The sequence below is a fragment of the Vulpes lagopus genome, chromosome 11 (assembly GCF_018345385.1).
Source record: "Vulpes lagopus strain Blue_001 chromosome 11, ASM1834538v1, whole genome shotgun sequence".
In the NCBI taxonomy this organism is placed as follows: Eukaryota; Metazoa; Chordata; class Mammalia; order Carnivora; family Canidae; genus Vulpes; species Vulpes lagopus.
The window spans coordinates 28,825,041-28,837,891 of record NC_054834.1 but is presented as its reverse complement, the minus strand read 5'-3'; the positions used below and the strand labels follow the sequence as shown (position 1 = coordinate 28,837,891).

Genomic DNA, 12,851 nt, shown 5'->3' with positions numbered 1-12,851 from the left:
CCCTACCTGCTCATTCATACTCTCTCTCACACACACTCTCTCTCTCTCAGATAAATAAAATCTTTCAAAACAAGAATAACTCCCCTCCCAAGAAAAAACCCACCATATAATCAGCCATTCTACTCCTAGGTATTTACCCAAGAAAAATGAAAGTGTATGTCCATATAAATACTTGTAGTGAACAGTCACATAAACTTTTGTAAAAGCCCCAAACTGGAAACCACCAAAATGTCCACCAACATTCAAATGGCCAAGCACAATGAGTTATACTCATACAGTGGAATACCATTTAGTAATAAAAAGGGATAAGCTATTGCTACATACAATGACAAGTAAGGATTCTTAGAATAATTACAATTAATGAAAGAAGCCAGGCCAAGAAAAAGGATATGCTGTATGACGGTACACAAAATTAAAACAAAAAACATCACACACACACACACACACACACACACACAAAACAAAACAAAACCAAACCAAAAAAAACCACCACAAACTCATCATAACAATAGAAAGGAGATCCTTGGATCAACTATGCCTCACAATAAAGCTATTATAAAAAATACATAAAATCAAAAAAAATACATAAAATCGATAGCCTGTTTGGGCTACATTGTTAAAACTTTGGGCAAAGTCCTTCCTCTCAACCAAGGAAAGGTTGACTCAAGGCCATGAGTGGCATCCACAATGAGCTGGCTTTGTATGTATACGGTGCCGGTGCTGCTGTGGAAAACAAAAACAAAACCACCCCCCCAGGAAATTCTTCCTTTTACAAAATGCAAATGACAGGGGCTCATCCATTCACATCCCTCAAGCCCAGCTCGGATGCAATCTGTTTCTTGAAGCCTTTCCTTATCACTCAAGTAGAAAGTGATTATTCCCTCCTGTGAATCACCATAACACTTAAATTAATTTTCAGGTATCGAGTACATTTTTCCATTCACCCATCACACTTTTATTAAATGATGCATCTAGGCCAGACACTGGCTTGGTGCTAGAAATACGAAAGGGAGCTGGGCACGGTTCTTCCCCTGCAAGAGCCTCATCATCTACTGGCAAAAGACCTTTTTTCAAGTGACAGTAACACACTGTACCACTTGTTTCCACAAACATTTAAAAGTACAACAGGAACCCAGAGAAAGAAATTCATGTTGTCAGACACTTGGTCTTGTGCCTCAGTGATCTACTTCCTTCTAGACTAACAGTCTCAGAGAAGGAGGGACCACAACCGACTTTAGTCATCCACTGAATCACCTAGCACAGCTCCTGGCATGAGTGTTTTCACATTCATTATATTTCCTTGAATGAACAGAAATCCCATTTCACAGGCATCCACTCTTTGACGAGAAGACAGGGCCGCCATGTTGCCAACTTGTCAGTGGAGTCCCAACCTTTATCCGTTTTGTTGACCAGAGCAAGTCATTTGACTCTAGGTTCCCCCAAATCCCAAAGGAAGAGCTAACACCCATTCTGTCACTGAAGAAAACAGGGAGGAGGGTAGGGGTGGGGTGGGTGGGGCTTGGTCAGCAGAGTCCAGGACACCAGAGTAACCCCGGTGAATCAAGGTCCTGCTGTGGGCCCAAGGGGGCCCTGGCGCTCCGTACTGTGACCACCAGGTACTCCTCTGCCCAGGGAGTACACATCTAATCTCTACAGGAATCCTATTGGTCTCGTTGTGAAGGCAATTTCCAGGGACTATATGTGTCTTTCTGCTTTCCCAAAAGGTCACAACCCCTCTATCTGTGCTCAGTTTCTGAGGTGGAACAGATATGCAAGTATGAAATTTCAGTTGAGATAAAACTAGCACAAATTAGAAAAGTCTCAAGTACAACCAAAGGATTGAGACTAGACACCAAGTAGAAATCCTTTGTAGTTTCTAGACAGTGCAATTGAACCGAAGAAGAATCTTCCTCAAAATCTTAGAGATAAGGGAGACTGGCTTCTTGTACTTACACGTATGGAAACAACAGGTCGCAGAAGGGAAAAGCAGTAGAAATTTCTTTGAATTTACCTGGCTCCACCGGCCCGACAGCTCCAGGGGACAACAGGTGAGGACGGGGCTCTTACCTGTATATAGGGTCCTGCATCACCAGCATCTTGCTCTCATCCCATGTCCACTCCTTTTTCTGCAATAAAAGAAGCTGTAAATGAATAAGTTAGGCTTGTCCTCCGCTACAGAACCAGGGCACACGGTGCACTACTAATATGTATGCAAACACATGCACCAGCTCCCGGCCTGACGACTTCTAAGAGGTCTGGAGCTGAGTGCTCCAGGGGACAAGTGGCAAACGTCATGTCTGGTCTGTTCAGGTTCCTTCCAGCACTTCAAGGACAGTGTCTCTCCAGGGCACACAGGGCAGGTGGGAGCCGGGGCCACCCCAGAGGACCAGAAGCACACTCCAAGTCACAGTTTCATGGAGCAATCGCCAAGGGAAGACACAGAGGCGATACATCACTCATCACAGAGGAGTGGGAGAAGCAGGAGGAACAAAAGGGAGGAGGCCGAGCTGTGAAGGATACTGTGGAAAGCAAAAGGAAATGCAGCTCCCACCCTCCCTTCCTTAAAGGGGAGAACGTGGGATTCAAGCCTGGTGAGGTACCTAGTACATCTGTAGTTACCCAGGAGGATGGTCCTGCTGGCTGTGGACCTAACTCAAAGGAGATCCCCGCCCCCCGGGTTGCTGGGGAGGTGGACAGGGATGGGAATGGGATGAGGGGTGGGGTGGGATTCAGGGGCCGTACAAGAGATGAGGTGCTTGATGAGGTGGGTACCCCCCCGCCAAGTGTGTTGAGGAAGCAGTTGGTCAGCGGCCACCACGGCTCCCAGGTCCCACCCCCAGGTGCAGGGACAGGCCCCCAGCTGGGGCCAGGGGGAGACTCTACTCAGGCCCTTCCGAGACATGAAGCAGCTTTACTCACACACAACGCTGGCAGACACGGCCACCCCCCCGTGCCATCTCATCCCCCAGTTTCAATCCCAATCCAGCCTGCAGAGGTGGATTTTCCACAGGTTGACAAGCATTCAACATTAGATGCTGTTTTACAGACAAGAAAACTCAAGCTCCGAGAACTAGCTTTTCAAAAGTCGCCTCCCTAAGCGTGGCTACTCACTGCCCTGCATGATTTTAATGTACGAATGGCCCGTTTGGAGCAAACACAGAAACAAGGAGACCACATCTTTTTCTAAGTGAGAACCCTCCAGATGTATAAAGACAGCCAACCTTCTTCTTGATACCAAATCATCTCAGGCTTTGCAAACATTCCTCACCAGACAAGTCCCTGGCTGACCCTCTCTGTGTACCCATATCACTTGCCAGCGTCCCCCCTCGAAACCTGGTACTCTGGCCTGAATCCCTTACTGATTTACACGTGGTGGGATCTGCAGAGGCACGTTCGTGTCTATGTTCCAGCTGTGATACCCCTCTTAGCCAGCAAGGACGGATTGATAGTATTTTTTAGCTGCCTTATAACCTTTAACTGGCACACATTGGGCCAGTTTCCAATGGACACACTGAGATTTTTCAGGGGGACAGCAACTCATGCCTGTTTTAAACACGCATAAAAAAAATAATAAACACGCAGTATACGTGTTCACCATGGGAATTCTCTTAAGAGCAAAATAGGATGCTTGAAATATGGTTTGATTTGGGGGCAAATTGAAATATAAATATTAAATAATTAAATGTTAAGTTCAATCACATCTCTACCTATGACCACGTATGTCGCCCAAAGTCTTCATTCAATTCAGGTAGCAATGTTCAGAAAGCACCTCTTCTCTGCTGTTGAGCCCATTCATTTGGATTTTTATTTCAGCAGCCATAGGTTTTAGGTTCTATTATTTCCATTTGGTTCTTCTTTCTTCTATTTCTTTGCTGAGACTTTCTAACTCCTGTGTCAAGAGCGTAACTGCTCATGGAAGTATTTTTATGACGGCTGCCTTAACAGCCTTGTCAGACAAATCCAACATCTGTCATCTCGGTATTGGCATCTCTTGACTCTTTTATTCATTTTGTTCTTTTATTCATTTTATTCATTTGAGATTTTCCTCAATTTCTGGTATGTAATTGAGTGACTTTCAATTGAAACCTGAACATTTCAGCAGATACATTTAAAAGAGATACCAGCATCCATAGAGGATATCCTGATCAAAAAAATAAACTTTTCACCTAACTTATTTTCCTTTTCTGAAAATTGGATTAAAATTTAGTCCTCTTCCTTTAAAGATTTTGCACTAATCCTTGGATGCATCCATTAACTCTGTGAAGGGATCAGAACATTATCAAGATAAGCCAAAGGGTCTGGGGTAGAGTGGACTCTCCAGTATCCTTTCTATGCCACCATCTTTCAAATAAGACCCTGTAGAGGCCCCAGAAAGGTGTCCCCCCCCCCCAGTTTACAGCCCAGTCAAGACTAGAACCAAGTCCTAATTTGTAGACCGGTGTGGGTCTTCTGGTACAACTGAGCTTCAATGCGGCACCATGAACAGTAGGACTCAGAGGGAAGCTCCACGGATCTCAACAATTGGATCATTCCCTCTCGCTCTGAAATCATTTCATAACCTCCTCTTTTTCAAGTGTTTTGATGTTTTTTTTCCCCCTCTAGAACAAAAAGCACACATTCAAATGACCCCTTCCTCACTTTCTACCTAGAAATAAATATTCATGGAGGGGAAAAATTTTAGGAAAAGCTTTTAACGAGAGAAGGAAAACAGGAAGAAAAACTAAGAACCTACCACCTTTGTGGGGTTATAAATCAAAGTTGGCATCAATCAGGGGATAGCAATTTATTAATGAACAATACCTACAGCCAAACTTAGTTTCACTATCTTGAGAAACACACACAGCTCCCACTTACACTTGAAGCCATTTTTTTGTTTAAATGCTTAGAAATAGGGCAGCCCGGGTGGCTCAGCGGTTTAGCGCTGCCTTCAGCCCAGGGCGTGATCCTGGAGACCCAGGATCGAGTCCCACGTCAGGCTCCCGGCATGGAGCCTGCTTCTCCCTCTGACTGTCTCTGCCCCCCCCACCCCCGTGTGTGTGTGTGTGTGTGTGTGTGTGTCATCTAAATAAAAATCTTAAAAAAAATAAATGCTTAGAAATAAAGGTCTTGGGAGTCTTGGAGACTACATGAGGAAATTTCCAGTTTTGCTACCCACTGTCCTGAGTGGGCTGTAGTCTCCAAGTTATGCCCGAAAATGAAGACATTTCAAGTCCAGATGGGAGCCGTGAGGGGAAGCAAGGAGAGAAGAGAAGAGAGAAGACAAGAGGGAAGGACAGGGGTGAGTCCCTGAAGCTGTCAGCACCTCTTCGAGGCAAAGAGTACTTCACGGCCACATTTACCACCTACAGCTCAGGATGGCCAGCAGGACGCCCAGAGCCTCCTTCAACCGGAGGTCCAGGCTCAGGTAGGGCCTCACCCCCACCGTTGAGAGTCCACGCAGTAACGCAGTGAGGCCTGCAAGCGAGGCCCAGGGGGAGGAAGACCCGTCCCCTCACAAGCTCCGCAAATAGAAAAGGAATGGGAGTGGACACGGGGTGCCCCTGTGGTGACCCAGCCTGCTGCCAGACTCCCACCTGTGCAGGTAGGTGTGTAACTCCGCCCTGCGTCCCCTTTGCACCTACCAAGGACACTCACAGAATCTTTGAGCCTTTCAGGAGGCCTCTGAACTAGGGTTTGCTAACCTGTCTCTCTCTATTGCCCGTCCTTCCCTCATCAGTCTCCCCTCCACCACCTCCTTCTTATGAATTCCTTACTCCAAGGTAATTAAAAAAGCCAACGAGATAGCGTAGCTTAACTTGAGTGAAGGCCCTGCGTCATGTTATTGGCTAGACAAAACCTTCTGGAGAATGGAAGCTGTCCTCACAAGAACATGCCCTAAGACCTCCAATTACTGGGAGTTCAACCAAGGGCCCCAGCTGTGGTGTTCTGAACCATCGCTGTGGTGAGAGCCCTGCTTCTGGGAGGCGCCAGGCCAATGAGGAGGGTGCAGGGATGCCCGGGCAGGATGTCATTCCTGGGACACACAAGAGCCCCCTTGCCCACCCCCCCACCATGGCTCTGGCCCCAGAACGCCCTGATGACCTTGCCACACCTTCCTCGGAGCACCCTGCCCTCTAAGACACTGTCCCTCACCCTCCCCTCCCTTCCCTGCTCTCTCCTTCCCTTGGAATCAGACCCACACGGAAATGTGACAGCTACCCCAGCCTCACCCAGGGCCTCCACACCTTCTCTCACAGGCATTTAATCCCGTCTTGGCATTTGCTTTTTGGAGGACCTAGAATAACACAAAGCGAGAAAGGAAAGATACAGGCAAGTCATTTTTAGCTGCTTCATTTCCTGTGCTCACAGGACCTTCTCCAGTGGATACAGGAGAGAACAGTCTTCCTTTCATTTAATAACGTTTCTATAATGCTTCCTTCATGTTATCAAAGTTGATCGCAACCTTAAAAGATAAATACTAAGATTCAGATGTTCATTCACTTCTCCCCAAGTTCACCTAGTCTGGTGGTAACGAAACCCCTGCACCCCACGATCTCCTTGCTACTCCACATGATAGAATCAGACAATGGCAGTCTCCACCACCTGCCAGTGGTAAAGGGCTTGCAGTGTTTGCTCTTAGAAGACCACTGAATGGGGTAAGCACATCCTTTATCTAATGAGTGTGGATGGCCAGTCCTCTGCAGAAAGCTACAGCCATCCTGACATTCCAAAATCTGCGGGCAGGGAATGTGGCATGGGAATTATTAGGTCAGAGATAGGTCTGCCAAAAACAGGAAAGTGAGTCAGGGTAATTATCATAGCCATCCTGTCTCCCTTTAGAGCCCAGAAATGGATAGGGCATCTTTGAAGCTCTTCCCCAGGAACCCAAACGTGGAGGAAGGATTTGCACTGGCATTTTGCTTCCCAGGCACATCACAAAGTCTGTCAGCTTTACCGTGACTCCTGATCCTGGCAGCAATGGGGATGTCTCAAAAAACAACCAACACACAACACAATCTTGCAAAGGCCTTATTAACTCAGCGGGACAAGTTCTCCCAGCTTCCAGACAGAACAGGATTAGTCTGAAAATATAGCTATCCCTCATCTTCAGGTATCACCCATGGTATGGAATACACATTTCAAAACTGAAGTGCTCATAAATCCTCACACAATGTACACAATTCCTGATATGCAGGTTTTAAAACCAGCAGAAAATAAGGAGGGCCTAGCAACATAACATGGTAGAAAGAAGACTGGACAAAGTTTAGTCCTGGCCCTGTCAGTAGCTACGTGGGTAACCCTGGGACAGTCACTGGGCCACTCTTGTCCTCGGTTTCCAAAATCTAATCAGCCGGGGGAGCAGACCAGATCATTTCTGAAGTTTTTTTCTCTTGAATTCTGGTTCTATAATCCTAAGCCCCTTCTTTTCTTACCCAATGAGACCTGAGTTCTGTATTCCCATAATGACTAACACTTTGGGCAGGAAACCGGTTTTCCTGCGATGTGATATCCTGGTGACAGAGTACAGGCCAGAGGTTCAAGATCTTGGATCAATTAATTAGGCATTTCCTAATGAGTAGCTTTTCTCCAAGCAACCTGAGGAGATGAGTATACACACAGCAACACAGTAGTGCTAAGAACCTCCTTATGTGATCAAGACAGACCCAATTCAAACCTTGACTTCACCTCTGATGGAATGTCAGGTCTTGGGCAAGTTGCTCAATCTTTTTTCACAAAATGAGCAAAAAAGAATGGCACCTACTCACAAGGTGGTTGTGACAAGTATAAGGTGCATCAAACAGGCCCGGCAAATGGCAGGTGCTCAACATTAGCGTTACTTAGCTACCATTGTCAGCTGTTCTCATTACCATCTTAGCGTGTAATTACTTTCATGAGTGTGGTCCCTCTGGTCTTCTACTTTCCCAAACAGATGAAATAGGATTAGAGGGAAGACATGGTCCCTGCCCCTAAAGACTCAGCCCATGGGGGAAAAGAGATAAATAACTCTAATGCAGTTATGGAGGAGCTATAATAGACCTACATATGCAGACGATGTCATTAAAAATAATTTTGCTGGAAAAGATCCATGTCTAATACCCTCAAGGATCCTATTCAGTTCCTTGAACATGGTAGATGCACAATGAATAGTTTTTAATGACAACGATGGAGCCTTTCTAGAATGTTAGGAGAGCCTCAGGAGATCCCAACTAAGTTACTGGTTTATAAGAGAAACCACATGAAACGGAGGCCTTTCAAGTCCTTTCATAGAAAAATCCTTTGGATGAAGTTCAAGACTAATCTTTCCTATTCGGAAGTCCACTCCCTAGCAAATAGTGCTATAGTGTGATTCCAGGATTATAAGTAATCATTATTATGTGCACAGCAAAGCTAATTACTTGGGCCTGGCTGGGAGTTGAAGAAAATGTACTGATTGGGAGATGACAAAGCCACTTAATAGTGGGGTTCACACCACAAATATAAACCAAGAGTCCTAGGAATTTGAGATTCATTATCTGCTGGCATCAGTTCAAGATGACAGCATTTTTAGATGCTTGTTAATATAACCAAAAAAGATATATTTTTTTTTCATCTCAGTGAGACATGATCACAAAATATTTGGCTACTGCCTACACTGGAATCAAGCACCTGTAGACTAGGGTCTCTGAGCAAGTCCTACTCAGAATACCACTGAAGGCCTTTGAATACCAACTTCCACTGAGGCCTTTCTAAGCCTAGGAAAGGCTCTTATTGTGTCTCTAAACGGGCAAACTGACCAGAGGAGAAAGAGGGAAGGAACATCATAGCCAAAAGTAACCGACAAGACTGCATTTGATCCCATTGCTAAGTACTCAGTTCTTCCTGAATTGAGGACATCATCACAAATCACGTTCACTCATCCAGCTAGCCAACAGCCGCACTAACTGAAAACACACCACATGGGCCAGGTGCCCGAGGAAGTGCTAGGCTTACAACAACGGCCGTTGCCCATTAAAAAGTTCTTGGGAGAGCAGGGAATTCCTGTAAACACACTTCTCTCCCGCGGCCAGGAAGCATCCCACCATTCACCAGGCATAGGCAGGCAGGTGGGCCCCATCCTGCCCTAGAGGATCAGGTGGCAACAATGCACCAACCCTCTTGGCTTCCAGAGTCTGCTTCGTCTATAGCCCAGGAGGCTCTCAAGGACCTAAGTAAGGACAGGTGCACGATATACACATCTACGAGCAGCGAAGGGCCTGGTTCCAGAGCTAGTGCAGAGCACTCAGTTGGCTAAGTGGAAATGATCACCTAATCCAACTCTTGAGGGACGCCTGGGTGGCTCAGCAGGTGAGCATCTGCCTTCAGCCCAGGGTATGATCCTGGAGACCCGGGATTGAGTCCCACATCGGGCTCCCTGCATGGAGCCGGCTTCTCCCTCTGCCTGTGTCTGTCTCTCTGTCTCTCTCATGAATAAATAAATAAAATCTTAAAAAAAAGAAATCCAACTCTTGAGAGCTGAAGCTCAAAGAGGCCAAATAACCTGCCCATGACCACACAGCCAGGAAGGGAAGAGCCAGGACTAGGATCTGGGTCTTCTCAGCCGTGGGCTCCTTCCAGCACGCACACTCACCCAGTGAAGATCAAAGTGTTTGCGGGAGAAGGGGGGTCTAGTCAACATTTTGACCAACGAGGGCAGCACAGACCCTGACTAATCAGTTGCGAATGTTAGGCTGGACCTCTACTGGTGCCCATGGCGGAGTATCAGCCATGAGTTTTTCTTCACCCTCAGCTACCAGACACGAGCTCTAGTTCTTAACCTGATGAGGATGGCCATCGCCCAAACCTGCAGGCTGTTCCATTTCCATGGAGACAAGCATGGCGCGTCTCCACCTGGCCCCTCTCAATCCTATAAACAGAGAGAGACAGGCAGACCGTGAGGCAGCGTCAGCACACTCAGGTACCAGAGGCCGGTCACGTGGGAACAAAACGACGCAGGGGCTGATTGCCATGAATGTGCACACACCTGTCCGAGGCGACATCAACGAACACTGTGATTACAGGCATTATCCGAATCACAACCACGCCTGAAACGGACACCAGGAAGGGGTGGAGAAAACAAGATTGGGAAGCTTCCCGTTCCCAGGCCTGGCATCAGAAGAATCAGATTGAGGAAAGACCTGTTAGATCACCTCTTTTGTGGGCCAGCTGGAGGGGGAGCCCACAGTAGCAATTACCAGGGAGGAAGTTTCAAAATGAGTCACAAGGTCCCCCGGGGCTCCCTGGGGAAGATGCTTCTCCAGCTCAGCTCTCATCACCCAGTGGAAGGAGGCCGGCTTCTCCGCCAGGTGACACCTCAGCACACAGGTGTCCTTACATATGGCACCATGTTGGGCAAAAATATTTAAGGCTCTCCAACATCAGTTTTTTGCACATGCAGTGGGGGGATGGTGCTGCACGTGGTACACAATGCATGGGGGACACACTGAGAGGGGGAAATAAGACTGTCCCCCCGAAAGGCAAAACCACTAAGTCCCATCCTCATGGATCAAATCAGAGGTATGCTAAGTTACCTGAAAGGGACGGAACAGGCCCCAGGACAGCACCTTGAAGTGGCACCCAACTGAAAGATGATGCAGCCGGGGGTGTGCATGCGTGGGGGCGGAGGGGAGGGCACGATTGTCAGCTAGGAGGGCACGGAGGTCAGTGCCGGAGGCAAACCCTGGCTGAGCCTGTCGATCAGACCCCAGGACAGCATGTGCCTGACAAGGCCCCTCCGAGCATCCCGGAACCCGTTCACCATGGAGCCAGAGCCCAGGAAACCCACCCGCCACACAGCGAGCCGACCTGCACCGTTACCCCGTCTCACGCTCACTGAACCTCCTCTAACAACCTGCCTTCCCATATCACTTGGCGCAGAGGAAACGGCTTCTCAGGCTCGTGAGGCTAATGTGTGAGCATCTGGCATGGGCAACCATGCACGGTCTCAAAGTGAATGATGCAGCCGGTGCTCCAGTGGGCACATCAGCCCCTCCTGCGCTCCGGCGGGAGAGCCAGCGGCCCGGGCTCCTACCACCGAGACGGGGGAGCAGGAGTCGGGGGCTCTGGAGGGCTGATGGCCTAGCACCCGGCCGGGGAGCGGCTTAGTGAGAAGACTGGGTGTCGCAGAGCCTGCCCCCATGTCCTCGAGACCTTCCCAGGAGGCCTGACCAAGGGATGCACCGAATGGGCGTGGGGGCATCTTGGAACCTGGAAGGTGCCCCCGAGCCACAACCATGACTTCATCACACAGGACGTGAGGGCCCAGAACCACTGGTCCCCCGTCACGTGGAGTGCTGAGTGAAGCTATGTGACACACGTGACAAAAGCTGGGCAGGACTCAGGCCAGCTGCCTCTGTTGTGAGCTTGGGTCGCACTGGCCCGTGGTTTGTCCTGAGGGTACCTCTCGCTTTTAAATCCACATGGTCATCATCCGGGATTTAATTGGCTTCAGCGACTCTCCTGCCCAGGGACCCTCAGGAGGACGATATTCCAAAGACTGTCGCATGGTTGCCTGTGTGCACACGCGTGGGGGGGGGGAGCAGAAGAGCCACCCCCACTCCCTACCCCCCGAGCAGGAACAAGACGGGGACTCTGGTCCCACCGTGGAGGCTAATAAAGCCAAAACCAGTGAACCTTGTGAATTTTTAAAGAGTTCTTTCCACACAACATATCCTATTCGATCTTTTTCCTGTATACTCCCAACCTCATCGCTGTGACACTTTCTAGAAGTACCTCTAAAGATGCTCAGGAAGCACAAGAGCACAGGTTTTGGGTCAACATACGGGAGACCCTTGTCAATGGCCATTTGTCCAAAGGAAACAAGGGGCTCCCGGAGGAAGCAGCCAAGCCCCGAGCACCGCGTGGTGTCCAACTCTGCGAGGAGGACGGAGCGTGGATTCAAACGCCTGGATCGGCAGGACGACTACCCTTCCCCTCTCAACTACTTGATTCTCAGACCTCATGTCCCCTGCGACCGTGCGCTTGTCCTCACGCTCCGTAACGCCCCCACTCAAGGTTTGCCTTCAGTCCCACCTGAACTAACAGCCTCTGGGTTTGGACCCGAAGGCAGCCTGCGAGGTGCGGACGACGCTGCAGCGCGAGGTGCCACCACCAGCTCGTATAAAACAAAGCCGTCACAGATTAAAAAGGCATCAGCAGGGTCAAGAAACAGAGGAGCAAAAACACTTCTCCTGTTTGCTCAACCCTCCAAGCCCCCTTCCAGTTCTTTCCGGAAACATACGCTGGCTCCCCTCTGCCAATACGCACACCTAGCCTTTCCCAGGGGGTGCCCTCATTCTCCCACCACACGTACAAGTGACACGCAAACAGCCACACGTCTCAGCAACACACACTCGCTTGTGTCACCCCAGCTCAGAGGAATGTCCCCCACTTAGTGGCTCAGCCCTTCCTCCGCTCCCCCCCATCCTGGCCCCAGCCCAGCCTTCCTCACACCAAACAGCAGCAGTGGACAGGCCTGGAGGGGAATATTCCAAGAAATGCACTGAAGCGATAGCATAGGACACACAGGGGGGCCTGACGCCACCTCACGGGGGACGGAGGGTCGTGCCTGGGACGGAAGGGGACAGCTGCTGACAAAGCCTCCTCATCCACTCCCTCGCCAAACCCTCTTATACTCGTCATCACTTTGAATTTCAAGTATTTCCTAAGATCAAGACTCAAAAGGTCCAGGTAACAAAATGCAAATACGGTGGCAGGTGGGCCCTGTCGCCCATGGGACGTCGGGACACGGGGCCTTAGGGTTGATGAGGCCACGGGCCTCTGCCTCATGTGCCTGCGTAGCTGCTGCCGCCCGACACCGGTGCTGGTCCCGGCCCCCGCTCCCCACACGAGGAAGG

The 12,851-nt window shown here is 49.1% G+C and overlaps 1 protein-coding gene across 1 annotated transcript in view; it reads right to left on the bottom strand.

The window, feature by feature from the left end:
• Window positions 1-12,851, bottom strand: part of LOC121471526 (nitric oxide synthase 1 adaptor protein) — a 265,854-nt gene that overhangs the window by 53,651 nt on the left and 199,352 nt on the right. Inside the window, exon 4 of the mRNA XM_041722342.1 lies at window positions 2,068-2,126. Coding sequence (XP_041578276.1) covers window positions 2,068-2,126 — 59 coding nt within the window. The remainder of the gene's footprint in view (window positions 1-2,067; window positions 2,127-12,851) is intronic.